We start from the raw sequence: 15,936 nt of genomic DNA on the forward strand, positions 1-15,936 counted from the left end.
CGGGTGAAAGAGGAAGATTATGAAGGGGGAGAGAGAGAATGCTCACCCACAGCAGTACCGCCTCCTCTTGGTTGCTAGAAGCCTAGAACCCTAAACCTCCAAGCTCCAACTCTAAGAAGTGAGACGCCTTTTTTACCTTTTTACAATATTTTCTCTCTCACCAACCTAATGACTGAAAAATCAAAAATATCTGCGAAATACTGCCGAAAATTTCGTTTTTCTCATGTAGCTATATTTAATTCACATACCGCTTTGATATCATGAGATTTTCTCGTTCGCCAATATCGACTAAATCGCGATAATATCGCATAGCTGTGAAGTTTGTTCAACATTCTTTTCATAAGAATAAAAAATATTATTGATCAAATAAGCATCTCGTATAGCTTCATTCAAAATTTTCATACTTTTATCAAGATTTCTGTTGTTTTTTCCAAATATTTACCGATATCAAAATTTTCTTGATATTTCCATCGAAATTTCCGTTTTTTGAACCATCGATATATCCTCGATACTCGATATTTTGGACCTTGCACCAACCCGGTCTTTATTTTTCAACCGGCTGGTCAATTGGTCAAATGTTACCGACACGTGTCCTCCCAACCCGGAACTGGTGAGACGACGCCGTTCCTTTGAATCTCGTGGTTCTCATCTTTTATGTTCTGTTTGATTTACTTTGATTCCTTTTGGTTTTACATTTGTTCTTCTCTCTTCTTTTCTGAGAAATAAACATGGTTGGGATTATACAGTCAGGAAGAGTCACACAAAACTTCTCAGGGCCAAAATACTTATGCAAACAACTTCAAGTAGAAGGGGCTACCAAAGAGCAAGGAGGAGTGCCTAAGTCCCAAAGCTTCGAGTCCTGTTGAATGCCTGAGCTTAATTTCTTCCCCAGTGTAGTTTTCCTAGACTACAGTTGTTTTCTTAGGTTTGTTGTTGGCTATGCTTACCTGAATATAAGATGTATGAACACGTTTCTAACAAGAAGTGCAATAATACACATCCAAAAAGAAGAAGAAAAAAAAAACAAAGGCCTGCTTCATCTTCGTTCATCACAACCCTGAGTAGGGGTACAAAGTTTTTTTTTTTTTTTTTTTTTTTTTGGAATAAACAGGAGGAAAACCTGTCAGGATGGAGGAGACCTCCTTCCAATATTATTATAATCAATAGTTAGAGAGTACAACGAGGGGGACATAGAGCCTATACCTCATGATAGTTCATACCCATCTTCTAAAAGTACATCACTAATAGAATCAAGGGTTTCATTAACCCATAACTCATCCAACCTACAACTACTAGCAAGGTGAGCAAGTCGATGAGTAACATCATTTGCTTCCCTATAAACATGCCTAAGTAAAATGAAATTAAACGACTGCATATAGTACTTACAGTCATTCAATATCTCTCCAACATCAAACATGTCCTCCACATCACTAGCTAGGGCATTCAGTACGATAGCACTATCACTCTTAAACTCCACTTCAGCCCATTGTTGGTCGATGGCTATCAATAAACTAGCTCGCATTGCTTCTGCCTCTACATGCATAGCAGATTGGGCATGAGGTATGTACCTTACAAAAGCAGCTGCACACCTACCCCGGTCGTCCTTAGCAATAACCCATATACCTCCAGAACCATCAGCAGCTATCAAAGCCCCATCCACATTCACCTTAAGCCTACCGCTAGGGGGGCAGGTCCACTTAACTCTGGTACACTTAGGCTTGCTTGCAACAAGTGGATGACACATGTGATAGTCCTCCAATAGTCTCAGAGCCCAGGCACCCATATTGAAAAGGGTTGATACCTCCACCATTCCATACCACCGAGTTCCTTTCATACCACACCGCCCAGAGTAACACAAGGAAGATCTCTACCTGCTGTGCTATGAGGCTTTCTAAGATCATCATCACCCAGTCCTACACCCTAGTCGCCGGAAAAGCATTCGCTTTCAGTCTGATCGAACCATGAGCCCAAGCATTGAATCATAGGACAATCACGAAAGATATGCATACTAGTTTCAACCTCATTATTGCAGAAAGCACATTCTAGGGATGGGAGAGTTACTCTCTTAACTAGGGCCGCTCTCGTAGGCAAAATCTCTTTGCACAATCTCCACACAAAGTTTCGTACTTTAGGAGGAACCTTGGCCCTCCAGATTTTACCCCCGACGAAGTAGAGGACCGCTCAGTTAAATTTTCAGTCACTCTTGAAATATGATAACCACTTTTAACACTATACACACCATGCTTATCGAAGTGACACACAAGCTTGTCCCGAGACTGATGCAAACTGAGAGGAATACGAACTATTAGGTCAGCCTCCTCCTTCATAAAGAGCTCTTGCACAACTTGTAAATTCCATTCTCGGGTCTCTGAATCGATGAGGTCAATCACCAAGAAGTCCTCTGTTCCCATCATTGCCAAGGAGAAAGGTTCAAAACTATAGGGTAAAGGAAGCCAAGGATCATCCATACCGAAACACTGCTCCCCTCACCCATTTGAAAATGTAAACCCTTCAATAGAACTTCCTTACCCACTAGAATATTTCTCCAGGCATATGAGGCGTCATGACCTAATGAAGCATGAAAGAAAGAAGTAGACAGGTAGTACCTTGCTTTGAGTAATCTTGATGCCAAGGAGTTTAGGCGCTGAATCAACCTCCAGCCCTGTTTGGCCAACAAAGCACGATTGAAGTGCACCGTATCTCTAAACCCCATTCCACCCTCCTCTTTAGGAACACAAAGTTTCTCTCATGCCATACAGTGAATTTTCTTAACCTCCCCCTTGTCTCACCACCAAAATTGAGCCATGTGCTTGTGCATGGTAAAGCACAAGTGCTTAGGCAGCTCAAAACAGTTCATCACATAGTTAGGTATCGATTGTAAAACTGCCTTGATGAATATTTCTTTCCCAGCCACACTTAGGGTTTTTATGCCTCCACCCCTGCGTTCTCTTCTCTATCCTTTCAGTCAAGAAACAAAAAGCTTCTGCTTTGGAATAACTCAATTCAGTTGGAAGCCAAAGGTACTTGTCGTGCTCGGCCACTCTCTCAACCCCCAAAATCTCTGCTAACCTGAACTGCTCATGGAGCTACAAGTTCTTACTTAAGGAAATACTGCTCTTCTGAAAGTTTATATGCTGCCCCAAAACACCGGAGTATCTCAGTAGGATCTTCTTTATGGCCTCACACTCCGCTTTCTCAGCCTTGAAAAAAATGAACGAGTCATCTGCCAAAAACAGGTGACTTATGACTGGAGCACATTGGCATATACTCACCCCATGCACCCTGCCCTGGCATTCAGCCGCCATAATTAAACGAGAAAGAGCCTCAACACAAATTAAGAACAGGTATGGGGATGTAGAATCTCCTTGTAGTAATCTACGAGAAGGGGTCAGATGTCCTTTAGGTTTTCCGTTCAATATGAAAGAATAGGACACAGTGGAAACACAGTTCATAATCCAGTGCACCCATTTCAGATCAAAACCAAACTGAAGCAAAGCACCTTCCAAAAAGCCGCCATTTAACCCTATCATACGCCTTGCTCATGTCCAGTTTCAATGCATAAAACCCACTCCCATTTCCTCGCAATCTCTTCAGGTAATGTGACACTTCAAAGGCAATCAGCGAGTTATCAGATATTAAACGACCCGAGATGAAAGCGCTTTGGGTTGGGGAGATCAGAGTTACAAGTAGAGGCTTTAATCAATTGGCAAGCACTTCGACCCAATTTTGTACAATACATTACAGAGGCTAATTGGCCGGAGATGACTAACCAGCTTGGGGTCCTTCACCTTAGGTATTAGGGTTACATATGTGTGGTTGATTTGCTTCACAAGTGTTCTGGACTTCAAGAAAGCCCAAACAGCCTCCACAACGTCGTCCCCAACAATCGACCAGAACTGTTGATAAAAACACGGGGCTAGACCGTCCGGCCCTGGCGCTTTAGAAGGCCCCATCTGTTTAAGGGCTGCCCAAACCTCATCCTTGGTAAAGTCAGCCGTAAGGGACTAGTCCATCTCATCAGTGATAAGTTTCGGAAGGAGCTCAGTAACCTCATGGATCTGCTGTGGATTGGAACTCTGAAATAAATCCCTATAGTACCCCAAAACCACCGATTCAATCTTCTCCTCCTCAGACCTCCATACTCCCCCATCATTGTGTAGCCCCTTAATGAGATTCTTTTTCCTCCTGTTTTGCAGCTTGATGAAAGAATCTGGTATTCATGTTGCCCTCAGTAAGCCACACAACCCTTGACTTCTGCTTCCAAAATATCTATTCCCTCTGAAGCAACTCTTGAAGCTTTGATTCAAGGTCAAGCCGCCCCTAATCAGGTACGGTTGAGCTGAAAATGACTTATCATAAAAAATACTTAGCTGAGCCCTAACTGCTTCAATGTCTTTCTGGAGGCTCCCAAATCAAGTACGACTCCAAGAGATGAGAGCCTCATGTGTGTTCAAGATTCTATTCTGGACTCTCTCAAGTGGACAAGTCCCAGTTGCACTCTCCCAACCTGCTTCAACCACCTCTCTACAATCTTTTTCTCGCAACCAGTATTCCTCAAACAGAAACGGTTTTTTCCTCCTCATTTTCCTCATTCGTTTCCTCCTTACCTCCAAGATAATAGGAAGATGATTGGATTCATTTGGATTGACATGAATAACCCTCGACTTTAGGAACAGATGACGCCACTCGTCTTGGGCTACAAACCTATCCAGTCTGACTCTCACATCCCTACCGTGTCGAATACCCTTCCATGTAAAGCATGGGCCAGAGAAATGCAAGTCATGGAGTGAACTAAACCCTAAGGCCTCCCTGAAACCTCGCATCTGAACATCCCTCCTTATGAGACCACTTTCCTTCTCATGTAAAGGTAAAATTTCATTGAAATCACCCACCCATGGGAGATCACATTTGTCCCTAAGATCCCTTAGTAGAGCCTAAGTCCAAAAGCGGTGCTCAGCTTTAGGTTGTCCATATACACCCGTGAACCTCCAAGGTGGCCCGGATCCCTCTCTAATAACCACATCAATATGAAAATCCGAGAAAGATAGGAGACTCACATTTATATCCTCTGCCCACAACAAGCATAGGCCCTCTGATCTACTATGCCTCTTCCCTTTATGACAACTAACAATTTTACAATTAACAGAAAAAGCATTACGCCAACCAAGTTTTGTCCTCACTCCTACCATCTCCTCCACCAAACATTTAGTCTCACTCAAGAAAACCACTTTGGGAAAATTTAGGGTAATCAACCCTTTAAGGAGTTTAAGCCCCTTAACTGTCCAAGGGTTCCCAATCCCTTGGCAGTTCCAACATAGGATATTCATGGCTCGTGATGGGTCGAATTCGGACCCATCACGGAAGAATGTTCAGGAGTACATTCAGGACTCATCACAGTAGATTTCCGCAACTTCTTTCCGCCTCTTCCCTTTTGGTACAAAGTTTACGAACATGAAGTTCTAGTAAACACAACTTGAACCCTAATCCCGCTTCTATATTCTACTATGGCATACACTCTCGGCAAATTCTACAATTTGTATCCATCCGCTGGTTTGGGATTTACCAAAGTTCCTTTTCTTCTTCTTTTTAGACGATGAAGCAAAAACCATTTAAGATGCTCATATCATAGGGCAAAAAAAAAAAAACAAAAAAAAAATCTAAGATGTCATAAGAGAGTTTGCAACATTACACGAAACATAATGGATAGATCATGAACGTACATTAGTTTTACAGTCATTAATTCTTTAATCAAGACGGCACTTTCTTCTTAACTTACAATCCAAACTAGACGTAAACATAAATCATGAACATTCCCAGATGCAATTGCATGATAGCAGCAAAAGAGGAATCTATTGCAGGGATGCATGTCACGACTACTGAGTAATAATTAACAGGAACATATCTTTACTCTCCATATAATATCACGCACCCCAATTGATAACTACAAGCATACAAATTCAACTGTTAGAGGGATTTTTTTTCTTTAAGCTGTAGCATAGCATGGTCTCTTGTAGGGCTGGGCGTCTGGACCCGAAAACCCGAGAACCCGACCCGAACAGATCAAAAAAGCCCGATTCGGTTCGGTTTTGTATTGGAAAATACCGGTTCGGTGCAAAGCCCGACCCGAATTACAATTTATCGGGTCGGTCTCGGGCTTGATATTTTTTGGGACCGAAAGACCGATACGGACCGAATCATCCTTCTGCTCTGCTCTTTCTTCATTCCCCTTCTTCCTCTGCTCTCTCTTCTGCTATCCTAGGTTGGATCACCTGCAAAAACTCTTTAAGCTTAGGATCATCAATCTCATCCTCATCCTCATCCTCACTCCTCTTCTCTCCCATGCCGCCCCGGCTTTTCCTGATGGCCTCCTGAGCTTGAGATTGAAGTAGATCGAAGTAGATTGATGAAGAATGAACTGGAAGAAAAAGGAGAGTATTTTGCAGTTGATGAAAGACGAGGAAGAGGAAGGAACTGAAGAAAGAATCTGGGATTATGGGTTTTCGGTGAGGATGATCTATGGTGTTGATTTGATGAATATATGGTAAATAGAAACTGCATAATGGGAATTGCTGCAGCTAAGAGAAGAAAGGATCGGGTGGAAGTGGAGGAGAAGAAAAGAAAAGAAAAGAAAAGTTGTCAGTTGTCTCCCACCACCAAGAAAAGTTGCTGGCTTGCTGCAGCTACCAAGGAGAAGAAGAAAAGAAAGGACGGGTGGAAGGGAGGAGAAGAAAAGAAAAGAAAGAAAAGAAAAGAAAGTTGTCTCCACTTTCTTGGTCTCCGCAACTAAGAAAAGCTGCCTAGGAGGAAATAAATATAAAATTTGCAGGCACAATGTCAAGATCGTCTTGTGCTCCAGTGGTTGGGAGTAAGACTTTTGTGTTAGAGGTCGGCGGTTCAAACCTCGCCTCTTACCGAATTTTGGGTATATTTTGCACATTATTGAACTTGTAGACAAAACTGGGAATTTGGGCCCGAAAAGCCCGAAGACCGAACCGGCCCGTTTGGGATCGGTTTCTATCGGGTTTCACTTTTGAAAAAGCCCGAACCGGCTCGAACCGATTGTTTCGGGCTCGGTCTCGGTTTCAACAAATTTCGGGCCCGACCCGAGACCAGGCCTAGTCTCTTGCCTCTCCTTCCTCCTTGACCTCTAAAAGACTCTTGTACGCTCCAGTGCGATGATGGCGCCACTGCGCCAGCAGCAAGCGGGATCAATGCCAACTTTCTCCAATGCAGCAGCATTCTCGGTCAAGAACATGAGATGTTGAATAGCCTTTTTGGAAACACGCGCGATACCCTACAATTTCCACTACCCTGAGATGGTCATGTGGACACTGCACTGATAAACCAATCATTAATTGATCAAGCTGCAGGACTTATCTTCTGTTATCTAATACTCACCATTGTAATTATCTTCCTTTGTAATTATCTTCTCTTCCTCCTAGACGTACAAGTAGATAGGTTTCTGTTTACTAGTCTTATCTTTTCTATATGTAGAGTCTCACACTCCTAATACAATTGTACTTGTAAGTTACTCATCAATATAATCGTCAGCCACAATTCTTGGTGTGCTTGACAACACTTCATTCAAATCCTTTATGGTATCAGAGCCATCCAACACTTTTTTTTTTCCCTCCCACCACCCTTCCCATGGCTACTGCTCCATTAACCTCTTCCATCTCTGCTGGGTTCACTTCCTCCACTCAATCTTCCACCATTTCCACCTCCACTCAATCCTCCACCATGTCAACCACTATGTCCACCACATCATCACCTGAGACCTCTCCCTCTGTTACTAATTTTCTCTCCATCAAATTGGATCGTACCAACTATGCACTCTGGTTGGCTCAAATTCTAGATAAAATAGCACCATACCTTCAAATTCTGGTTGGCTCAAATTCTAATTTTATCTATTTATCTTTTCTCTATGAAGGATCTTGGTTCTATTCACTATTTTCTTGGTGTTGAAGCTTCATATGATGGACCTGTTCTATATTTGACCCAAAAGAAATACATTGTTGATTTGCTACATCGCACAAATATGCATGAAGTCAAACCTTGTACAACTCGGGCTCCTTCTGGACAAAAATTGAGTCTTTATGATGGTGAAAAACTCTCTGATCCCAGTGAATATCGAAGTGTTGTGGGTGCTCTCCAGTATCTTACTTTAACTCGCCCTGACATTTCTTACTCAGTGAATCAAGTTTGTAAGTTCATGCATTGCCCAACCACTGTTCATTGGACGGCTGTGAAGCGCATTCTTCTTTATTTGAAGTACTCAATTCATCATGGTTTAAAATATCAACCTGGTTCCCTATTCATTAGTGCCTACTCTGATGCGGATTATGCAGGTGATCCGGATAATAGACAATCTACAGGTGGTTATTGTGTTTATTTGGGTCCGAATTTGATTTCATGGAGTTCAAAGACTCATAAAACTGTTTCTCGATCGAGTGCCGAAGCGGAGTACCGCCAACTAGCATTTACTGCAGCTGAGATTTCATGGAACGAAGCCATGTTCTGTGATCTTAGTTTATTTCTCCAATGTCCTACCATTTGGTCTGATAATCTCTCCGCGATTGCTATAGCTTCGAATCCCGTCTTTCATGCTCGTACAAAGCATGTTGAGGTCGATTACCATTATGTTCGGGAAAAAGTTGTCAATAAGGAACTTCAAGTCTTGTTTGTTTCTACTACAGATCAGGTAGCCGACACCTTTTGTAAAGGTCTGTCATCCTCCAGGTTTCATTTTCTTGTCTCCAAGCTTCCTGTTCTTCCTAGACCACTCAGCTTGCGGGGGAGTGATAAACCAATCATTAATTGATCAAGCTGTAGGACTTATCTTCTGTTATCTAATACTCACCATTGTAATTATCTTCCTTAATTTGTAATTATCTTCGCTTCCTCCTAGACGCACAAGTAGATAGGTTTCTGTTTACTAGTCTTATCTTTTCTATATGTAGAGTCTCACACTCCTAATAGAATTGTACTTGTAAGTTACTCATCAATATACTTGGTGTGTTTGACAACACTTCATTCAAATCCTTTATGCACATCATTGTACAACTCTCCTTTGATTGGGTAGAATTGCAGCTGCACTTGATTGGGTAGAATTGCAGCTGCACTAAGAGACCAATTTCTTAGCGTTCACGCAACAAAGGACTGTGAAATTCAGCAAAAGAAAAACAAGTAAAAGTAACCACAAGCTTTCATGTCTTGCCTCCATTACCAAAAAGAAGTTATATCATATCATACAAAACAACGGCTAAACTAGGACAAAACACCCTTGTGGTTTATGAATCCTTTTAACCTCAAAAGTCGCAAGTCTTCTTCTTCTTTTTGTTTTTTTTTTTTTTTTTGACCATGCAAGTAAACATCAGAAGTCTTGAACCCAACAAAACTGCAAGAAAGATCAGCTTGAGGGAGATAAAAAAAGGAGACAGTCGTCTAATACACAGTTTCAAGTCTTTCTACCATTACAAGACAGGAGTTATAGTTGTATAATTGTCCAACAGAGATCGTGAGTATATCGATCGTAATAATAGCGGTCGTACAAGCATGCGAATGTAAATGTAGGGGGTGAACAATGTAGCCGAAAGTGAGAGCACAAAAACCATGTCGCAACATGTGATGTCATTAGTCCACCAAGTTGGAGGAACACGTACCTGGAGCACAAGTTTCTTCGAGTGTGGAGACGCCTGGAGGAAAGCAGCTAATCGACGAAGGCCCCATGGATCATCAGCTAGAATATATAACCAACTCCAAATGCTGGAGGTTTGGCAACTTGGGAACAGCACCAGCAAACGCACTGAGATGCAACTGAATGACAATAAAAAGGAGTCAAAACAAGAGCGAAAACATAAACTAACAAGGACAATTGGAAGAAAAAGGGCAGCAGAAAAAAGAGGAATCCAAATGCAACTGAGAGGAATAGCATAGACTAACCGGTGCGTTGAACTGAACATCAAGCATGAGTGTGTGTAGCCGAAAAAGATGGGAGGAAAGCTGATCGAAGGCAAGAGGGTAAAGTCAGAGGTTTCGGGGTCGGTAGGAAATCTAGTCCAATTAGGACTAGGTACAACTACAAATCCTAGCCGAGTTATAAAAAGCAAGTTAACAATAGATCAGATCTCGTCTGAATCTTTGTATCCTGATATCAAAAACGTAGCTGAGGTTTTGGGGCAAAGAAAACGTAGCTGAGTTTCCTTTAGTTTAGACCTCTAGAGTTGGATATGCATAAAAATCACTTGAACCTAAATCCATAAGTCCCATACATTAGAGGCCCATATATAGGAACATCTTGTTGTACAATAACTTAAATATTTTAATAGTATTACAGGACTTTCTACACTAGTTTAATTACTTGAACATCAAGGAACGATTACATAGGCCAGAATCTTAAGAGGAGCAAATCTTCATGATTTTCTCCTTTAAATACTCGGATATTCTTTTCTTTTACCTACATTAGGTTTGGTGAGAGCTATAGGCCAACCATTTCTTCAAGCACAAAACTACTATGGCTAGGCTGACCAATGAAGAAGACGATGATATGATGAAGGCCGTTTTTAATCTTTGTCATATGAAGCATGTGCTTGTTGATTCTGCAAAAGACATACAGATATTGGAGGATACTAACCGCAAGTGTCTTAGTCAAATTAGTGCCAAAGACAAACGAAAAACAGTATTAATCAAAGAACAAGGAGATGAATGCATTGTTAATGTTGCCCAAGGCTTGCATAGAAACCAACGACTACAACAGGGTGCTAAGAGAAAAGCTTTGCAAGTCACAGGACAAGAAGCCATTTATGCTGGACAAGGCTTAGCAAACTCAAACGTATGTCAAGGTTTGTTCTATGGAAACTATGCCCCTCCTAATCTCCCACCAGTCCCACGCCTACGACAATTTATTGAAATTTGCAGTCAGCCGTTTGAGAAGCAATTAACATTTAGTGATGTGAAGGATGACCAATCAAGGCTAGCTATGAGCAAAGAGGATGTCCAAAAGCGCCTAATGCCATTGTTGAATGAGAATGAAGATCTTAGACGAGGAATCCAAGTCACAACTTATGATGTGGATGGTAAAGAGTATCCCATGGTGTTCAAAATTTGGGTGGAAAAGATTCATGTCTTGACCGGAGGATGGAAAGCTTTTTGCCATGATCATAAGCTGGTTGAGAAGCAAGATTTTGTGACCGTATGGATGTTTCGAAATGCTGCAACAGGTAGCCTTTGCTTTGTAATTGATTCGAGAAGGTTGCCAGTGCTTGAAACCATCAAGAGAAGAAGAACAAGGCGAAATTGAGATATGCAGATCACCACCATGAATCGAGAAAGGTCTAATAGTCACTGACCCTTTTTATGGTCAGATTAGAGTAGGTTTTCTTAAATGCCATTTGATTAGTTGCAGTTTTGGTTTAATGCAGTTATAGGATCCCATCTTATGATATTGGGAGGATCATAGGTTGTGGCTGAGGTTGCTACGAACTAACCAGAGTTCAATTCAATTCAAAAATCAAATATCATTTTGTATAATACACACAAAGAACTTACTGTTGTTCAACCAAAACACATATTCACACTGAATGCTGGGGTTGGAATGCTACTTCCCCTGATTCTTCCTCTCTGCCGGCACCATCACCACCCTCGCCGCGTGCTAGTTCTGATAACAATGCGGCAGGTGCTGGCTCGGACACTGTCTCGCCAACCAAAATTGCCGCAATTTCCTTCATGCTAGGCCTTCTCTGAGGATCAGGATGACAACAAGCCAACCCAAGCTTCAATACAACCTCCATCTCCTCCTCATCATACTCCCCTTTAATTCTCTGGTCCGCCGCCTCTCTCACCCTCCCTTTCGAATACAACTCTTTCACCCAATCGATCAGCACTGCCTCCTCCTCCTCCTCTGCCCCCATTTCAATAGGCCTCCTTCCACACGCCACTTCCAACAACACCACTCCAAAGCTATACACATCAGTCGCTGCTGTTGGTGACGCTATGGTAGCCAGCTCCGGCGCCAAGTACCCCATCGTGCCGACCACACGAGTGGTATTAGGCACTTCACCGTGCCCATACAGCTTGGCCAATCCAAAATCACCAAGCCTGCCTCTCATTTCCAAGTCCAGCAATATATTGCTCGACTTAATGTCTCTATGAACCACCACTTGGTCCCAGCCGTGGTGCAGATAGTTCAGCCCCTCCGCCACGTCTGCCAACACACGCCGCCGTTGCCCCCACCCCAAAACCTTCTTCGGCCTGTCGAAAATCCACCTGTTGAGGCTCCCATTAGGCATGTAGTCATACACAAGCATGAGCTGGTTTCCTTTTCTGCACCACCCTCGCATTTGGACCAAATTCTTATGCTGCAGTCTCCCCATGCTCGAAATCTCTGCCATAAATTCTCTCAACCCCTGCTTCGAATCATGGTTCACACATTTCACTGCTATCTCCGTCTTGTTCGATAAAACTCCTCTGTAAACCTTCCCAAATCCACCAGAACCCAAAAGCTGATCTTTCGAAAATCCACCAGTAGCCTCACTCAGCTCTTCATTCGAAAATCGATGGGGCCAATACTCCATCTCCCAATCCTCAATCTCATCATCTTCTTCATCCTCCAGCTTCTTCTTCCTCCAATACAAGTACACTCCATAAGCTGAAGTCACCACAAACAAAACGCAACCTATTGTAATACCAGCAATGGCTCCCTTAGGCAAGGATTTCGAAGAAGCCTCGAGCTTGAAGACAGGCAAATTGGTCACGTTGATCTCTTTAGCAACCCCAGTGTCACTGAAACTCCAAGCCAAAATTCTCTGCGCCTCAATCCACTCCGTTTTCGACGCCGAAAACCCAACGAACATCTCCGACGACACGTAGTTCGCAATCCTTGGGTCTTTGAAGCTCAGCGTAGGCAGAGTAGGCCGTGGCAGATTAGCCGGAGCCACGGTGACGTTGATTTCGAGATTATCACCGTCGAATTCGATCCAAGTCCGGACGTTCTCGCCGCTCCGCATCTGAACCGGAACGAAGCCGCCGGTGGAATTGTAGTAGCCGGCGGGCCTAGTGACCTCCGATATGACCCTGTTGAGGTCGATTCCGATGTGGTTTCCGTCGGGATCGTTGAACTCGGTGTTTCGGCCCGTGTCGAATTCGACGGCGAGTAAGGGAGCTACGACCTGGGTTGCGTTTGAGAAGAGACCGAAGTACTGGCTGGCGAGGGCGTTGGGGGGAGAGGTGGAGTTGGAGAGGACGAAGCAGAGGCCGAAGCCTGGGCTGGAAGCGATTTCGGGGAGATCGGAGAAGACGAAGGAGGTTGAAAAGGAAGCGAGGGAAGCGGAGGTGGAATTAGGTCTCATGGTGAGCTTGGTGGTGTGGAAGAGGCGGCCGAGTGAGTACTGAACGGAGTCGTTTGTGAGGCGGACGGTGGAGGCGTCGAGTCTGGCGTCGTTGATGAGAGTGAAGTCGGTGGCGTTGGAGACGTTGGAGAAGGAGTTGAATAGGAAGTCGAGGGCGAGAGTAGGAGAGAGGACGTGGAAGAGGAGGAGGAGGAGGGGGAGAGGTAAGGACCTCATCGGAAGAGGTTTCCGGTGGCCGGCGGCGGCCAAGTGGGATACTGGTCAAAGAAAATGGATGTGAGAGTCTGGGTGGAGAACTGGAGATGTGGGCTGCAGGTCTCAAGTCACAGTCAATAATTCAAATTTTATTTTTATCTAGATACGACCTGGCCCCCCGTGTGCCTATTTCTTACCCAAAAGTACTACAGTCTACTTTTGCGGGAGCTGAAATTCATATGCATTATTAACTACAAATTTCGAATATTCTATAATGTTGCGGAGAATCATTACAGTACGATCTAAAAGTCATTGAGGACCTTATTCGTGATCACATACATTCCAACGTGTTGCAACGCATATCGTTTAGGAGATTTGAAATTTCAAAATTAGTAGTCGTTAGATTAGTGGGCAACCCACTAGTGTTAAGTCTTATGGTTGGAGTGATAATGGGTTTTAGTCAAAATGTTGCTGCACAGTTCAGTTTGTAAACTTTACATACAAGATTTTGATGATTGACCCAATAAAATTGATGATTGCAGTTCCAACGTATAGAACAAACCTTGAGGTACGTTTGGGTATTAGCGTCCAACCAATTCTAGCCCAAAGTTCAAAGAGAACATAATGAGAAGATCCCCAACAATTGCCTGCTACCAAAAACTTAAATTTTGGTTTCCTTGGCCAATCTAATCATTGAGTCTTCCACTTTTCGTACTGCTCATACAAAGAGGAGAGGATTTTCAGTAGGAAAATCCGGTCTCGCCATTGGAATTGGTGGTTTTTTCTTCTTCTTTTTTTTGATGCAAAATTAGTGGTTTAGGTTAGAGTTTTTGAAATCTTATAAATTTCACTAATTATAGAAAATCGAACCACACACATTTATGCGAAATTTTTATATTTGTCTCTTTTTTTTTTTCTTTTTTTGAAATGGGGCTGGTGCGGCTGCCCTCAAGCCTTGATTAATGAAATTTCAGAATACATGGGGGGGACGTAGAGCCTGAACCCCAGATTACAATAAGCATAAAGAGAACATCCGGAAATAATACCAATATTTGTCTCTTTTTAGGTGGTTAAAGTGAAGAGAATATTGACATGTTAGATACATATATATAAACTCATTTACCATGGCACATAACACTCGTTATATGTAAAAGAAGTAAGAATATTTTTAAATTTTTATGTACAAAACAAAAACATTCTTTCGACACAGTGTTCTATACTACTACTATGTTCTACATGTAGATAGACTAGTATGGCTCAAAACGTTTGTCCCACATCAAGAAACAGTAAACCTAAATAATTGTATGATTAAATATGGTCATCAACTTATAAGATCAAAAATAAGAAAACTTTTTCCATCCTTTTGAAAATTAAGCAAGAGTTTGGAACTTTCATTATCATTATCGGCATAGCACCATGTCCCATCTAATGAGTCACGACCTATACAGCTAGTGAAGCACCTATAACACTACATCTCCTCGACCACACACAGATAGTCATCCTTAAGTTGTAGAGGATGGAACACACATTTATGTTAAGACCTTCTGTATTAAATTTTTGTACTTGACTGTTCACTTCTTGAGTAGATAAAGTAAAGAAAATATCAACATGTTAGATACGTGTATATACAAGCTGCTCACCGCTCCCCACAACACTCATCACTTGTTTTTAGAAACAATGACCTATATTGTTGCCATGTTCGCCCTATTCGTTTGTCACACATCAAGAACCAATAAAGCTAAAACAACTGTCTGATTTAATAGGGCATTCAACTTATAAGATCAAAACTAAGAAAATTGGGCAAGAGTTCGGAACTTGGATTATCATTATAGGGATAGCACACCATGTCCCATCTAATGAGTCATGAGCTACGTAGCAGCCACTGAAGCACCTATAGCATCACATCTCCCTTGACCATACATAGAGTATCTTGCCTGCCCTTGGCCCTTTATTGGCCACCACAAATAAACCCTCTCATTTTCCGGTGGCTGATGTGAGCTTCGGGCCAAACCCAGCTAACTTGGAGCTATTCATTTCATGCTTTCGTGTCAGCTTAGCAGCTGGCCTTTACCTTCCTCGTGTCAGCCTCTGCGTAAACACGCTTCCCACTCGATAAGATTGGCCGCCAAATTATATCCACGGAGTTAACCAAATAACGGTAGCACCATTTGTCCTCTTGGCATCTGGCAACACTCTCTATTCCATTTTTTGGACTCATCTTTCTTCTCTCTATTGGTGTTTTCGAAACCCTAATTTTTGTTCTTTAATAAATTCTTTAGTTGACAAAATAGGAAGCAAAACTTGTAATAAAAAAATAAAATAGGAAGCAAAATTTACTGTTTGATCAAAAGTGTTAATATAATGAGACTGAGGTGTAGCTAAGCAACGTTGAAAC

The 15,936-nt window shown here is 42.4% G+C and overlaps 3 protein-coding genes across 5 annotated transcripts; 2 read left to right on the forward strand and 1 right to left on the reverse strand.

Moving 5' to 3' along the window:
• Positions 1-7,647: 7,647 nt before the first annotated feature.
• Positions 7,648-8,821, forward strand: LOC133744941 (uncharacterized mitochondrial protein AtMg00810-like). Its single transcript, XM_062172964.1, has 2 exons — positions 7,648-7,884; positions 7,931-8,821. The coding sequence occupies exons 1-2, from the start codon at positions 7,648-7,650 to the stop codon at positions 8,819-8,821; spliced, it is 1,128 nt and encodes a 375-aa protein (XP_062028948.1).
• A 346-nt stretch (positions 8,822-9,167) lies between these two features.
• On the reverse strand, positions 9,168-13,807 carry LOC133743565 (L-type lectin-domain containing receptor kinase S.1). 3 transcript variants are annotated; one of them, XR_009863152.1, is made up of 3 exons: positions 11,548-13,807; positions 9,943-10,002; positions 9,168-9,816 (listed from the first exon to the last, which is right to left on the reverse strand). XR_009863152.1 is itself a non-coding variant. In XM_062171539.1 (2 exons), exon 1 carries the CDS (start codon positions 13,560-13,562, stop codon positions 11,571-11,573), a length of 1,992 nt encoding a protein of 663 aa, XP_062027523.1. In that variant the 5' UTR covers positions 13,563-13,807; the 3' UTR covers positions 9,168-9,816; positions 11,548-11,570. The 3 variants fall into 3 exon arrangements, 2 of the variants coding, with proteins under 2 accessions (XP_062027523.1, XP_062027525.1); XM_062171539.1 differs by lacking the exon at positions 9,943-10,002; XM_062171541.1 differs by lacking the exons at positions 9,168-9,816; positions 9,943-10,002 and adding an exon at positions 10,245-10,598.
• LOC133744942 (uncharacterized) lies at positions 10,514-11,573 on the forward strand. The gene has a single exon (XM_062172965.1). The coding sequence runs from the start codon at positions 10,514-10,516 to the stop codon at positions 11,297-11,299; it is 786 nt and encodes a 261-aa protein (XP_062028949.1). The 3' UTR covers positions 11,300-11,573.
• Positions 13,808-15,936: the final 2,129 nt, after the last annotated feature.

The sequence above is a fragment of the Rosa rugosa genome, chromosome 4, assembly GCF_958449725.1.
Source record: "Rosa rugosa chromosome 4, drRosRugo1.1, whole genome shotgun sequence".
Lineage (NCBI taxonomy): Eukaryota > Viridiplantae > Streptophyta > Magnoliopsida > Rosales > Rosaceae > Rosa > Rosa rugosa.